Source organism: Macrotis lagotis, chromosome 5 (assembly GCF_037893015.1).
Source record: "Macrotis lagotis isolate mMagLag1 chromosome 5, bilby.v1.9.chrom.fasta, whole genome shotgun sequence".
Lineage (NCBI taxonomy): Eukaryota > Metazoa > Chordata > Mammalia > Peramelemorphia > Peramelidae > Macrotis > Macrotis lagotis.
Window position 1 is genome coordinate 16,667,935 of NC_133662.1, and position 16,517 is coordinate 16,684,451.

A 16,517-nucleotide genomic window follows, 5' to 3' on the forward strand; every position below is an offset into this window, starting at 1 on the left:
TAAGACCAGCACCACAGAGGGGCATGGGACATTGAGCTCAGAGATTCCTAGTTCACTCCTGCTCCTCTCAGTCTGATTTAGCTGTTGACAGCTGCTGCTTCCCAGCTCAGCTAGCTCCCTGTCTGTGACCTAGCCAGCCCCAGAGCCCCAAACTCTTTCCTTTTGGTGACTCCTACATCCCACCCCCAAAATGGCTGAGAAAGAGCAGGCTGCTGCTGCCTCTCCTCAAAATGGAGAGGGGGACTCCGAAAACCTGGATGACCCTGAGAAACTGAAGGAGCTGATTGACTTACCACCTTTTGAGATTGTCACAGGGTAAGAGACAGGTTGCTGGCTGCTCTTCTTTGGGTGAGGAAGGAGGGAGATTTTACTGATGAGGACTATGAGTAAGGACTTGAGTTCCAAGGCCTTGGGAAAGATGGTGGAGGCTCACCAGAGTTGGGGAGGAAAGAATTAGGGAGGATTTGACTTGACTGTACCCTGAAATTAGGGTTGGTATGTAGACATTAAATCTAGACTAATGCATAACTGCTTTTAAATATTTGGATTTTGAAGTGTCAGGACATCAACCTTCACAGGTAGGTGGATTACTTATATCCTTGCTATTAACATCAATAATTATAATACATTCATATAATCTTCAAAGTTTATAAAGAATTTATCTCACAGTAATACTCTGAGATGACAGTCACAATCAGGTGAGACTCCTCCAGAGACCCATTAGATTGGTATTATTTTTTTTTCTAAATGAGTAAAGAAGGAAAGGAACAGCAGAGGCCTGGAAACACTATTATCTCTAATCCTGGAGAAATTGTCAAGGAGAAGGGACAATGGATGAGAGACAGAGAGACAGAGAGACAGAGAGACAGAGAAATTTCAACAGGACCCCATAAAGTTGCCCCCTTCCCTATTTGCTAGGCTGTAATATGAGTTGAATGAAAGGTAGCTTCTTCCCACAAATCTTTTGTGTATTTCTCCAGGGGAGAGAAGTAGAAGTAATCCATGAATTCTAGGAGCAAGGAGCTCATACAAAATCCAAGTCAGAGAAGTCAGAATAGTGAGATAAGTATATCCAATATGAAGCATAGGGACATTCTGATCAGATGGGAGGTGGAAGATTTTGGATCCAATCCCACCTAAGCAAAATGGGCTTCTTGAACAAAAGGAAGTATGTTTAGGTGAAAGAAACAAGGCAGGAGGGGGCTGTATACAGCATCCATTTGGGCCCCACTGGCAAGCCTAGAACATGGCTATTCCAGATATAACTCCAAGAAATTCCTTTTATTGTCTCTCTTCCTTAGTCTCTATCTTTAGTTACTGCCAAATTGCTAGAGAGAGAATGAGTCTTTGAAGGGCTGTATTCAACTGTACTTGACCTCTAAATCATTCCTCCACCTCAATATCTCTCATTGTCATCTGGGGAAAACAATAGTAAGCTCTTTATTAAACCCCCTTAATCTTTCTTCATTTCTCAGCGTCTCCCTTTGAGATTTGGGAGAACACTAGTGACCAAAGATGGATGCAGACCACACTCTCAGAATTGGTAGGCTAAAGAGGAGCACAGTAGCTTCCAGGGGAAAGGAAAACCTTACTCAGGGGGGGTTCAACGTAATCCCAAAAAAAAGAACAGCTCCCAAATTTGTTCTGCCCTGTGCCCACTCACATAATCTCCTCCCTTATCCTGGGATTAGGGGAGCAGCTGGGGCCAGATAGGTCTAGAGATATGAAAGCTCTGGGGCAGCCTGACCAGGAGATCCTCATCCTGCTCCCTTAAAACTTTAACTATGCCCCACTACCACCACTGATAGCCCTAAATGAAAGGAATAAAAAGAACAGCTAAGGGTCATGGGGGGAGAAGAAGTGAAGAGTCATCAAGGGGGTTTCCTACCATCCAATCACCTTAATTTATGTTGTCCTAGGCCACACACACACACACACATATGTGATGGAAAGAACTCTCCTAAGTCTATGGATTACGACTAGGCACTGAAGACTGATTTGTGCACCCCAAAGATGAAATGATTCCCAGTGACAGACAAAGGGCATGAAATTCAAGTTTAACCTTTGTGTAACTCTAATGTTCCCAAATGGGAAAAACAAAGTAAAAGCACCCCTTTCCATTTTCATGCCCCATGTTCCCAATTTAGATTTGAGAAAGAGGAGGTGTTATTGTGGACTTGTAATAATGAAAAGTCAGAAATCTGTAGCACAGTTCTGAAATAAACAGTGAAAGCCCTACAAGTTTCCTTTCCACACTCCAGAGAAACAAGCAACAGATGTGGGAATTTGTCCCCTGGGGCCCCTCTGGGTAAATAGCTAGCTCTGAGATAGACTGTAGGTGTCACTGTCTATTTGTCCTGGGAGGGAGGAAGAGGAGGGGATGTTTGCATCCCTCCTCACTCACTTGACTTCTGTGTCAGAAAGGTCCCTAGTCTCTTTAGGGGCCTTTGGGATTTGGGCCTTGATTCTGAAGATTAGTTCAGAGTACTTCATAAAGTACTTAGTGCAGAAGAAGTGGACATGGAAAGAGAAGAGATTAGGGGAGGGAAATAGGAGAGGAAGGAAGATGCAGAAGAAAGAGAAAAATCAACCTTTTTTTGGCCTTCAACTTAGAAATTGAAAGGATGCATACAAAAGACATAGACCAAGATATTTAATAACATAATGTGAAAAAAAATTGAGGATCACAATGCAGGGTTGCAATAGAAGAATACTGAAAAGAGGCAGGGTAGAAGAAAGATTAGAGTCTTTGCATGATGAGATGGTGCCTCCAGAAATTAGAGAACCAGTCTTTTGATTCTCATTCCATAAGCTTCTCAGCCCCTGAGCCAGGTGAGTCAAAGGGTAGCAGTAAATACGGGCTTGTTTTGTAGAATTGAAGAAATCCCTTGGGGGTGGGAGGTGCCGCAGACTTGAGCCCCACAAAACTTTGGGCTTCTGGAGAAGCAGAGTTCGGAAGAGAATCTCTATTTGGGTTCATTGAATTTTGCTGTTACAAAGCAGGATAGATAGAGTGTTGGGTCTGAAGTCAGGAAGACTCATTTTCCTGAGTTCAAATTTGACCTCAATACTTACTAAGTGTGTGACCCCTGGGCAAAGGACTTCATCGAATTTTCCTCAGTTTGTCATCTGTATAAGTTGGAGAAGGAAATGGCAAAACTCTACAGTATCTTGCCAAGAAAACTCCAAATGGGGTCACAGTCAGCTATGACTGGAGAAAGTACAACTAAGGGAAGTTCTAGTGATCGTCTGTGTCTGGGTGTTCCATAGGTTATATGATTGTAGGCCTGTATGTTATATATCTGAGTATATGTATGTTTGTGTATGTACATCTACCTGAAGAAAGCTGAGAGGAGCAAATGAAAGTAGCACCTCTTAGTCATGATGCATCAGCAAAGATAAGAGAAAGGGAAGATAGGAAGTGAAGTATCTTGGATACCAAATGCCCTTTGGGGATCTGGAGCACATCAAAGGGCTGGCCCAGCTAACTCCAACAAGCCTTGCTTCTATGATCTAAAAGGAGGTGCCACATAGCTATGAGAGTGGTGACAGATAGTTGGAAAGCTTCCTGGGAAGGAGGCATAGACATAGGCTTGGGCCTCCCATCTTGAGGAACACCAGAGAGGTTCCCTTCTCAGGAAGGAGGATCTGTGAATGAGGTGATGTTGCCCTAATGGAGAAAGGGGAGGAAATACACATTTATGTGATGAGCACTAGGCTAAGAGTTTTTTCCCAAATATTACCTCATTTGATTTTCACAACAACCTTGGACAGGGGAGTAATATAACCTCTCAAATGAAATGATCTTGCTATCAAAGTACCAGACTATTTGATTGACTGTGTGATTACTAAGGTTCCTTCTAAGCTCTACTATACTATGCTGGTTTCAAATGGCCATCAAGTACAACCACCTCACTCCAAAGAATCTCCCTGAGTTCCTTTTTACTCTGAATGGGAGTAGTTAGAAAAGAATTTACATTTTTTTCATTACCCTAGTAGATGAGGAAAGAGGGGCTCTTTTCCATGAGCTGTCCCTGATAGAGGAACTGGGTCCCTCTGGATCATGAGTCGGGATTCTTTCTCACTCCTAGACTGTTAGACCTCCACCACAGGAGGATAATTGAGCATATGGAGGAGTAGTGGGAGTAGCAGGATCTTAGAGCAATAGAAAAGGGGAGGTTATAGGCATTTACCTTCACTGTAATATAAGAATATCTGACCTCAAGTGACAGACACTAAGATCTTCCCTACATAATCCCCAGGGAGGTAGTCAAGGGAGGAGGGAGTTGTAAGAAGGTTTAAGAAGACTGGAAGGGGGGGCAGGTTATGAAAGCCTTTCAGCTTTGAATAAGAAAGTGTTTTACAATTGATCCAGAAGGTGATAGGGATCCAGTATAATTTATCAAGTGGATGGGGTGACATGATCAGCTCTGAGCTTTAGGAGCTAAATGGGGAGATATTTGAGACAGGAACCATTCCCAATATCACTCTAAGGGCTCAGATAATTGCCAAAAATGATTCTATCTCATCCTCTCAACCCTGGACTGCTCCAGGGGCTAATGGAGATATATTTATTAGAATAAGTATCCTACTTCCCTCCATGGCTCATCTAAAAGAACAGACAGAAGAGATGGTCCTTTACAAGGAAAGAAAGCCAACTTAAGATCCCTCCTAGGTTTCCACTTGAGACACACACATACATTCTTACAAAAATATACAAGTTCTTTAAACCTCTCCCAAACCTCTTCCCCATATGATGGGGAAGGGCAGGAGAATAGAGGGAAGGGAAAGCTGAAACCAGCAAGATAATATTTTTAAAACACTTAGCACAGTGCTAAAACAGCAGGAACATAGGAGGCAGTTAATAAATGTAGGTTCCCATCCTCCCCCCTTTAGGGAACAAATCTGGTGTGTTAAAGGAAAAGGAGAGGAGGGAGAGCTGAAACTAGGTGATACTCAATGATTCAAGTGTAACTTGGGGATTTTTTTCGTCATAATCTCTCTTCCCTTTTAGCTGAACTTAGTTTATATATTGTAGCTTCTATGGGAGTTCTTTAAACCATTCTAAAGTAAGGATCAATTTTGTATCCTTTCAAGGATTTAGCACAATGATATATGCTACAGAAGAGGAAGGAGGGATGAATCTGGAGTCTAACATGGAGTCAAATCCCAACTTGACTGCTTACAAACTATGTGATCTTACCTCTCTGGGCTTCATCTGAGAAATGAGGACCTTGGAGTAGACTTTTAAGATTTCTCCTACTATTGGAAAAAGATGCTTTACATGTTCCTTTCTACCACATAATAATGCCAACCCCAAATTTTGAGGATTTATTTTGATTCTCAGGAGCAGCTGGTTATGACAGCTAGAGATGCTGCTGTACAGGACTGATCAGAACAATTTTAAGTCATTTCATTTGTGTCTGACTCTCCATGACCTGCCCAAGGTCACACAGCTAGCTAGTAAATGTCTGAAGCCAGATTTGAGCTTGAGTCTTCCTGATACCAGGCTCAGCACTCATACCACCTGGCTGTCCCACATCATAACACTAGCTTGTCTATATCACAGGATCTCAGAATTGAGAGGGACATGAGAAGTCATTTAGTTTGACCCATATCTGACTAAGAAGCACTTCTTTTATAAATTATCTGACAAGTGGTCATCCAATTTTCCTTCCTAGGTTGTATTTGTCAAAAGTAAGCATAAGATTGCCGAAAGAAATGTTTAAAAGGGTCCAGTTCTTCTACCTGGGAAGTTAGGTGGTGTAGTGAGGATAGATTACTACACCTGGAATCAGGGAGATTCATCCTCATGAGTTTGAATCTGGATTCAAACATATCCTAATGTTTGACTGGGCAAGTCACTTATGCCTATATGCCTTGATTTGCTCATTTTTAAAATGAACTGGAGAAGAAAATGGCAAACTATTCCATTACCCCTGCCAAGAAAATCCCAGGTAGGATCACAAAGAGGTAGTCATGACCCAACAACACCAACAGGGGAGAATTATACTTTTGGTTGCAGCATTATAGGACATTAAGCTCATAATATCAGCACTGGCAGCTGGAAAAATTTCTCAGAACAATTCCTTTCTTTATCCCTCTCTCATTCCTCTTTCTCTACACTCAATAGTAAAATATGTGCTAGAAGGATTTGCATGAGTAAACATGACAATTAAGAAGAGAATTATACTAGAAATATATAGCATAATTCTGTCTCAAAGAAAGAAATATTTACTGCTGGGTCATCTATGACAATTCTTTCTTCTGTTGGGGAAAATAATTAAGACTTATATAGTATGAACAAAAAAAAAGGTCATCCAGTAGGGGAGAGCTCCTTTTTTGTTATATCTTGGGCTTCTTGGTAATTTGGTGAAAACTGTGGACCCTTTCTCAGAAGAATGTTCTTAAATGCATAAAATAAAACACCCAGGATTACAAAGGAAACCAATTATATTGAAATAAAGATGAAATTTATTTCTCCATTCAAGATCATAGACCCCTTGATATCTATCCATAAGATCTCTTGTGAGTCTATAGACTCCAGGTTAAAAAAGTCCTTCTGAAGGGAACCTTTAGTACCCTTTTCAGACATTTTACAGTCTTCCTGACTTGTTTTCATCTCTCCAATGTTGACCTCCAGCACCTAGAAGCTCTTGGTTTCAAAAGAAGCCCCTAATTAGATGGTGAACTTTCTTTAAGTTACTAGCATTTAGCACACAATAAGCATTTAATATTTACTGTCTATGAGGGGTAGACATCACCTTCCTCACCCTGTTTTCCTTCTGATCAAGGTACCCCAAGAAACACCAAGCTGACCTACTTTCCCAGTCCACAGAAGAGTCAAAACTTTCTCTATGATGTGTTCTTTCTTTGAAATAGTTTCCCCTGTAGCAGCATTTGGTATAGGGCATCCCCTCACTGAGCAGGACAGGAGTCTGAAGCTGGAGGAAGGAGTAAACTGAGTATTATTAATAGAGGGCTGACCTTTTCTGGTCTCCTCTGGTTTCTGGTTTCTCTGGGTTCATTTCTTGTGCTCAGGGATTCTGGGTTTCAGCATTACAGATGAGGACTCTTTTCAAATTGGATAGCCATCTCTGCAGCTAGCACTCAGAACAAGATGAACAAATTAGCTTTCTCTGCTTCAGAATCTATCTGGCATAATCTTTGGGATGGAAGAAAACTTATCCAGAAGTCAAATTGACAGGACTCTCTGCAAGAGAACTTAATTTAGTCACAAATTGTTTATAAAACATTTATGCATTTAACACTTGCTTTGGCTAAATCCTTTGAACTCTGCAGGAAATACCTGTAGGACTTTCAGAAGAGCCTTTACTCACCCAGTTAAGGGATTTATTCAATTACCAATATGACTCTGGTCTGCACTGGAATGGAAAGGGGTTGGGGGGAGGGGAAATGAGGGGAAATGGTGACAAAGGAGAAGTAAAATGCAAATGGATAGTTAGCTAATACAATGCAATACAATACAAATACAAATAATTTTTACTCCTTATATAATATACACACAAATATTTGCATACATATTAAATATACTGAGTATAATAGAGAATAGCTATGTCCTACAATATTATATGATGTTGTTGTTATTGATTTTGATTTTCCTTCATGCCAGAAGAAGTCCAATGACATCAAGAGGGTGATGTCTTGATTTGCTAGTGAATTGTATTTGAGTGGTGCAGAACTGAACAAAGTCATCAGGCTCACTCTCTCCTACAGGGTTATTAGAGTAAAGTGGCAAGACAAAGATCAAGATGACTGTCAATGACTCAGGATTCAGCTGGTGACCTTGATCTTTCCCAGGTCTTGGTTTATCTGAGGTCCTGCCTATTCAATGACTAATAGCTGAATAGGAGTTGAGAGGATAGAATGGCTGAATTTGACATCCCAAATCTATATCAATCTGAGTGGGGGGAAGACTCAGAATTTCTGACCAGAACAGAAAACAATTGCTATTTACACTGTTTCTAAGACATCAAAACCTAGAGAATGAGCCTGGGTTGTGGCTTAATGGAAACCAGAGTGATTTGAGGACAAAAAAAGTAAATTGTCTCAACTTTGGGGGAGAGGGGGATAAAGGGAACAAATAAATCATATGATGAAGAAAAAAGAAATAGCTGCATTCCCAACTTCTGCTCAAATTATATACTATGCAAGATACACAAATATATACTCTTTATAATTAGCATTTTGTACATGAAAACATATAAAACATAAAATGATAATTATAGAATATAAATTTATATATTTTGCATAGTACTTAATATGTATATATATATATATATATGTACCTATGTGTACGTATATATGTAAAAAGTTCACATTTCTGTACTTCTATAGTGTTTACAAAGTGACCCCATATAATACCCTGTTAGGTAGGGTAATTCAAATATTATTTCCCTTATTTTCAGATGATGAAACTAAGGTGGTGAATTAACCTGTCCATAATTCTACAATTAACAATAAAACCAAGACTAAAATCTAGTTCATTTTCTCTCTTCCCACAAACCCATCTTTCTTACAAACTTTTTTTTTTTACCACTGTCCAGGGTTCCAACATTTTTTAAGCTAGCCAAATTCAATATCCTTAGAGAAAATCTGTTCTCTTGTTTGGCTCACATATCTGATCAGTTGTCAAATCCTACAATTTCTTTTTCTACATTTCTCATATGCATTTCTTCTCTCCTCCATTCACATAGCCATCACCCTAGTTTATATTCTCATCACCTTTCACCTAAGACAAAGACATGTTAAATGGATGCCCTGCCTCAAGGCTCTCCCCACTCAAAATATATCCTTCATAACAATACCAGTCTATATACTCTTATTCCCATCTCCCATTTCTTTACCTTTTCCCTGACTTTACCCCTGATAAAAATGTTCTATTTTCCACCCTCTAATTCTTAGATACCCTGACTTTCTAAAAGACTCACTAATATCCCACCTTCCTCCAGGAAGCCTTTTCTGATCTCCAGTTGCTAGTGATCACCCTACTTTAAGGTTACCTTCCCTCTACATTTATCTTGTATGTAATAATTTATATATATATATATATATATAATCTACTCCATTATAATATAAACTTTATGAGGATAGAGACTATTTTTGTTTTTTCTTTGTACCCTCAGCACTTAGCACCTTCACCCTGACAGCAAAAAATGCTTATTGAATAATAGTTTTAGTGATCTAGTGATCTTTCTCCTTTTCCATGTTACCTCTGTCATAGATAACATCCAATTAATAAAAATTCTTGACATATTTATATATATATATATATATATATTGCCTTAAGATTTACAAAGCACCCTGAATACTTTTATCACATAATCTTCATAACAGTTCTATGAATCACACATCCTAGGTGTCAATGTTCTCATCTTAGAGATGTGTTCATTACTTAAGATTCAGAGGAGTTTTGACTTGCCCAGAATAACAAAGTTAGGCAAAGGCAGGATTGGAACCCAGTTCTTTCCTGATTCCAAGTCTAGGACACCATATGATAAGCACAGTAAGTGCATTGCTAGCTACCAGTGGGATTTAGGGAAAGGTGCAAAGAAAATTCTGATTTCACCAGAGGGAGGTGGGAAAAGAAGACCAGGGATAGGGAAGGCTGTAAACATAGGCATGGAGGTAGGATGGCACAAGGAGACTGAGTAGAAAGTAGATCACATAAAAGATAGAGAAAAGAAGGGGGAAAAATAAGCTTGGTACCAGCTTATGGAGACAACTGAATGGGAGGCTAAACAGATTCTCTTTTATTCATGTAGGGAGTCACTGATGAATTTTGAGGAGTGATATTAGATTTGTTGATAAAGTTAACCTGACAGCAACAACAAATCGATGGGAGAGGGAAGGAGAAGGAAAAGAAATGGGAAGATCTGTAAGGAAGCTATTATTATTAACCAGTTGGAAGGTAATGAGGGACTAAGATGGTAGTAGTCAAAAGAAAGTAGAGAAATGAGAAAGATTATAGCTTTTCAGAATTAGTTTGGAGATCTGCTTACTTCAAAGTTAAGAAAATATATGCATTATGGATCCTTCCTGGGATTTTTTGCTTGGGTACTCAAACCTTCTACATAATCTACTATATGGGACAATAGGTCAATAATTATTACATATCCTCCATGTGACAAGTCTTATAAAAAAACACTGAGGAGATAAAGTTCTTTTTATAGAGAGCTACCAGCCAGAAAGGAGAAAAGGTTCATACTCAGAAAGCAGACTTGACAACATAGCCAGAAATATGGAAGTGACTGCAAATGATTATTGTCTAACTAAGTACTAAATGATAAAGGGAGAAAAAGTAAAAGTATGACCTGGAGTCAAAGAACCTGGGTTCAGATCCTGACTCAGGCAATTACCACCTGTGTGACACTGGTTAAATAGTGGCCTTTCTGGCCCTATTTTCTTATCTGAAAAATGAGGGTGTTGGATAAGATGACCTTTATGATTATCTAATGGTCACTTTTAAGATCTGATTCAGCTCACTATAAGTGGGATAAGAATCTTGAGAAGGAGGTTTTCAGATTGTTTGAAAGAGAACAGAAAGTGGTATGATGGAGAAGAGAGGAAGAATGGGATCATAAGAACATAGATTTCAAGCTGGAAATTATATTGCAGGATTCATTACCTTATTTCATACACGAGGAACTGAGGTTCTGAGAATTTAAGTGACTTGTCCAAAATCTTGTTGGTTGTAAGTAGTAGAGACAAGATTCAAACCTAGGCCCTATGACCCCAAATCCCTCTCTTTTTGCATTGTCTCAAAGTCCTTTGCTTAAGATATCAAACCTAAAGATTTATCTTAGTTATGTAGACGGGTTGGTAGCTTGGGGTGAGTCTGACCTTGTACTGGAGTTAAATGGTGAGTTCCAGGACAGGGACCTCATCAGAGTCTCCATTCTTTCAAAATGTTAAGTAAATAATAAACACCTCTGGTCTAGGACAGAGAGGGGCTTAGGGAGCTAAGTATAGTGTAATGAGGAATCCCAGGGGTTAGGGCCCCACAGTCATTTATCTCCATAGTGGAAAATTAGCTTGACATGAGAGAACATGGAAACTTGAATTTCAGTGGGGGAAGGGAGGGCATGATTCCCCTGGGGATCACTTAGCATTTGGCACCCCTGATTAATCCATTAGGTCATCAGTGTCTGGCAGCACCAATATCCTCCCCCCCCCCTTGCAGGTTTACCGGTGGTTTGAGTAGCTGCTATCTCAAATTAGGTGAAAGTTGGAACATTGAAATTGAACAATTGAACAATTAAAATTGAAAAGGACCTTAAAAGTCATTTTAATTCAATCCTCTTATTCCACAAAGAAACTGAGGCACAGATAGAAATGACTTGTCCACTAATCAGTGACAACTAGTTAATGGCTGTTCTGGGATTTGAACCCAGATTTTCTAACTATCAAATCCAAAACTTCCTCCATGTACCTCTTGTAGTCCAAACAACTTAGCTCTTAATTAATGTCATATAGTGTTCTGTTTCATGTATGTCTTTTTTATAGCTCCTTAAAAGTAGGAACTATTTTTTCTTCTTTTTCATTTCCCCATTGCATCTAGCATAGTACTGGATATATTGTAGGTACTTCTTCAATAAATATTTTATTAGAGAGGCAGCTGAGTTGAGTAAGTCTGATCATGTACATTGTTAGGGAATTCTCTTGACTGGGAAGAATGGAATCTCTTAGTAGAAGTATATCAGTAAATGGAGAGTCCCATGATTATGAGTCATATTAAGCCAAATTAAAAAATATGGAAATTTATTAGCATGCTAATAAAAGAAATTTCTATTTCTTAGGGTATAGATTTTTTTATAACCTAATAGGATTGCTTAGCATCCACAATCAAGTATTTTGTGGCAACTTAGGGTAGAGAAGGAAAGAATTTTCCTTAAGGAGGGGTAGAGAGAAGAAGATCAAGTAAGGAAGAAAAGCAGAAGAGTTGGAATGCAAACAGCAGGATTTATTATAAGAAAATATTCCCTGTTCTAGGGAAGGAGATGAGGGGAAGTGACCAAGTATTTGTACAATTGAAAAATTTAGAAAAAATAACCCAGGATCTTCCAAGGATAAGAAGACATTAAAATAGCATATGAGATCATTCACTTTATTATATCCTTTCAGTTTATTTCATTTCTCCTTCAATAGGGATGATATTTGACCATCAAAAAGTTAGATGAATAGTCTACCAAGATACTGCAAAATTGATGGCGCAGGTGGCGCAGTGTCAAGCACCAGTCAGTGCTCAGATGGAAGATGAGCATGCTGGAGACCATGCAGAAGAGGCATTCTTCAGTCAGAACTCAGGAGAACCTGAGTTCAAATCTGACCTCAGACACTTAATAATTAGATAGCCATGTGGCCTTGGGCAAACCACTTAACCCCATTGCCTTGCCAAAAAAAAAAACAAAAACAAAAAAGATACTGCAAAATAATTGCAATTCTTATCCCCTTCCCCACCCCTCCCCCCTCAGTGTAAAGTACTATGGTATATAAATAAAATGTTTTATTTCCATTTATTTCTATTATTATTATTAATAGAAATGATGATAATAGTAGAGTTGAATGTTGACTGTTTCCATTCATCAAAACGATTAAATTTTGGTAATTGGGATAATAGCAAGATAGGTAAGGAGAATTCTTGCAACTTTATCTAGAAGACCCATCAAAAGAAACTTCAGTTTTTTTTACCAAGTATAAAAAGAAATAACTGGTGGAAGAATGATGGAGTTTGCCATGAAAAATGAAAATTTACCTGAGGTCTTAGGTAAATGGATGAAAGAGGGGCAGACAAATGAACTAAACTAGTAAGGTAAAATGAAAATGCAGTTTTGTGACTTTCACCTTTATTATAGGTCCAGAATTCACCACCCCGAGGCAAGAGAAAGTTAGGAATTAACCCCATTTGACTTTGGATGGGGGGGGGGGGGTTGTGTGGGAGCTTGGTCTGTTTTCTAAATGAGATAAAACTATGTTCACACTGTATTCATTTAACCACCTCATCCTGGGGTCACTTTTGTTGCTTTTCTCATTTGATGGCATTTTAGTGAGTGAATAGAGTGCTTAAGTCAAAAGATCTTTGAGTCCAGGATTCGACACACACAAGTTGTGTGATGTTACAAGCTTTGTCACTTGTAAAATCATAGGTCTGGTCTGGTCTGATATGAGGAAATTGTCTTGCAAACCTTTAAAAATATATTGTACAATGTGTAATTTTATAATTCTTTTGTCTAATTTGAACGATTGTAATGGAATTTCTCCAGTTCCTTCCAACTCTCAAATTCTATAATTCTTGATTTTTTAAATTTTTTTAAATGACTGATTAGCCAGGCTTTCCATTGTGGTATTATTAGCAAGCTTTCCCTCAGAACAAAATCTCACCTGATAGCCCACCTTTTCCTTTCTTCCTCCCATTTAGAGAACGGCTTCCCGTCAATTATTTTAAGTTCCAGTTCAGGAATGTCGAGTACAGCTCCGGACGAAACAAGACTTTCCTGTGCTATGTGGTGGAAGTCCAGGGAAAGGATGGCCAAGGTCAGATGTCCAGGGGCTACCTGGAAGATGAGCATGCTGGAGACCATGCAGAAGAGGCATTCTTCAAAACCATCCTGCCCACATTTGACCCTGCCCTTCGTTACAATGTCACTTGGTATGTCTCCTCCAGCCCCTGCGCAGCCTGCGCTGACCGGATCTCAAGCACCCTGAGCAAAAACAAGAACCTTAGGTTGCTCCTCTTGGTGGGTCGCCTCTTCATGTGGGAGGAGCCAGAGATCAAGGTTGCCTTAAAGAAGTTGAAGGAAACAGGATGCAAGCTACGGATCATGAAGCCCCAGGACTTCGAGTATGTGTGGCAGAATTTTGTGGAGCAAGAAGAGGGAGAGTCGAAGGCCTTTGTGCCCTGGGAGGACATTCAGGAGAACTTCCTTTACTATGAGGAGAAGCTGGCTGAGGTCCTGCATTGATCTACCCTCACATGTGAGTCTACCTTCTCCCTTCACCTTCCTCTATGCCAGAGCCTATAATCTAGGCCCCTCCTAACTTCCCAGTCTTCTTGCACTTACCCAGGACCACTGACCTCCTGGCTATTTCGCACACAGGATGCTCTCCCTCCACTGACCTCCCTGGCTTCCTTGGTTCAACTAAAATTCCACCTTCTACAAGAAGTCTTCCCTAATCTTTAATTCTAGTACCTTCCCCTTTGTTATTTCCTATCTATATTTATATTTCCCCTTTGATACTTGTTTCCTATTTATATTGTATATCATTATATCATTTCTTATTTATAGCTTGCTTAATATGTATGACCAGGAGTGAGAATTGCATTTTTAAGGCCAATATATGAGGGTACCCTAGGCTAAATTCTGTTATTAAAACAAATATCATAGGGGCAGCTAGGTGGTATAGTGGATAAAGCGCTGGCCTTGGAGTCAGGAGTACCTGAGTTCAAATCTGGTCTCAGACACTTAATAATTACCTAGCTGTGTGGCCTTGGGCAAGCCACTTAACCCCATTTGCCTTGTAAAAACAAATATCAGAGAAACCATTTAAATTCACAGACTACCTTCTTTTTAGTCTCATGCCCATTGAAAACTTGAACCCTCACAAGCCCATTATTGCTGCTATCCTCTATTATTCTTATTCTTTAGCAAATTTCTCTCCTTTCAGAGAATAATGTTCTAATTTCCAAATAATTTTCAAGTTCCACAAAAGGTTTGAATTTAATGTTCCCACAATTATAAAAATATTTTAAAGGAGATTTATGATTTGCATTTAGATGTATAATTCCAGGACTGTTCACCTTTTGTTGAGAAGCACCTAAGTAAAAGCCCATGAAAATGTGTTGAAAGGAAATGAGCTTGGGATGGCAAGAAGCCATGATCTGCAGGAAATGTGGTATGGTTAAGATGATGTGTTTATCAAACTGTTGCAGCATCAAGTCAGACCCCCTACAAATGTCAAGAAGAGATAAGAAAACTGGAAGAGTAGTTGTGTTAGAGAAACATTCAGTTAGGACACAATTAAGGCCATCTTGGTCTCTTTGATGAGGGTGAATCAGATCCTGAACAAAAGCAAACTGGGGGCCTTCTGGGAGATTAATGGATCCTTTTCTACACACTTCTGGGTTTGTTCTGCTCTAATTTTCAACCTCAAGAATTCTAATATTTACCTTTATCAGGCTTGGGTGTGTGGTCATAATTATCCAGTCACTGAGAAAGGCCTTGGAAGTCTTTTCTTTTACATAACTTAATTTTAACTATTTATCAGCAGTCCATCATCCAATGGCATTCATCATTACAGCCTGAGAAGTGGACCAACTTGGTTTTAGGACACCACTGATGAGGATGTTTCAGTGAACAAAATTCAGTTTTCTGTGCACCTGATCATATCTTAATAACTCTTTCAAATGACATGTTGAAAAAATCTTGCATCTGCTCAAATTTAGTAAGAAAAGCAATGATGGAAAGGGACCTGATCACTAAATAAAATTTCTAAAGACCTTTAAGAAAATTATGAGAGGGTTTTCAAATTAAGTAGCATGTAATTCATAACCTGAGGTTTTCTCCCTGCTCTCACCAGAAATTGGATCCTTTCACTTGATTTCAAATTCACTACTCTTAGATGGTGCCTTTGACTCTATCACCCAGGTAATTAGACAAATCCTGAGCCCAGGTGTTCAAGTGGGCAGTATACTTTCCTTTCTGTGAGGGCTGAAGAATTTGGGAGGACAAGCTGGAAATGTTCAGAAATGAGTTTGAGATCTTGAAGAAACCCTAGTCAAATCCCCTTTCAAAGACAAGGAAAATGAGATTTTGATAAATGTCCTGGGTCACACAGCTAGGAAGTCTGAGGTCAAATTTAGCACCCTATCCACTATGCCACGATGTCTTGTTGTTGGGCCTTTAAAAAACATGCTGATCCCCAAAGTTATATTGGCATATGCCTCTGTAGATGTGACAGTGTGCATGGATTATCACAGATTTTAAAACCCTGGATGTTTTTGCCTCTGTCATTCTACAGTTTCTTGGGCCACTGCCTCTTGCTGTCCAATTGTTATAGGTTTGGGGATATGTGCTAATTTTTGTCTAGGCAGAACAGCTAAAGTTGCCTCAAAAATGACCACTAAAAGCATGTCAAGATAGATTTTGAGATCACCTTCTGATTATCTGAGATCATCAGGCCATAGCTAAATAAGGTTTTTGATTATTGATGTAACCATACAGAAAGAAGGTCTGTGGAAAGATCTAAGGGAAATAGTCACTCTTAGGACAGAAAATGAGTTTTTAATTCAGAGTAGTTGGAAGTTATTCATGTTGCTGAACATTTATATGGTAAAACAGCATTATCTATGTTGGTTAAACATGCTTCCATGTTTTGAGTTGATTCTGTTACTGAAGGGGTGGTCATATTTAATGTCGTTAAAAGAGCAGCATGAACACAATCCTGGAGTACAAACATCCACTTTAGCATTGATTTGCTGTATGCTTCTTACTTGGTTT

General features: G+C 39.2%; 1 protein-coding gene across 1 annotated transcript in view; it reads left to right on the forward strand.

Annotated features, from left to right (window-relative positions):
• The window catches only part of APOBEC2 (apolipoprotein B mRNA editing enzyme catalytic subunit 2), a 21,712-nt gene continuing 5,195 nt past the window's right edge, over nt 1-16,517 (forward strand). Inside the window, exons 1-2 of the mRNA XM_074236876.1 lie at nt 1-315; nt 13,439-13,995. Of these exons, the coding sequence (XP_074092977.1) occupies nt 191-315; nt 13,439-13,982 (669 nt within the window). The 5' untranslated portion in view covers nt 1-190 and the 3' untranslated portion in view covers nt 13,983-13,995. The remainder of the gene's footprint in view (nt 316-13,438; nt 13,996-16,517) is intronic.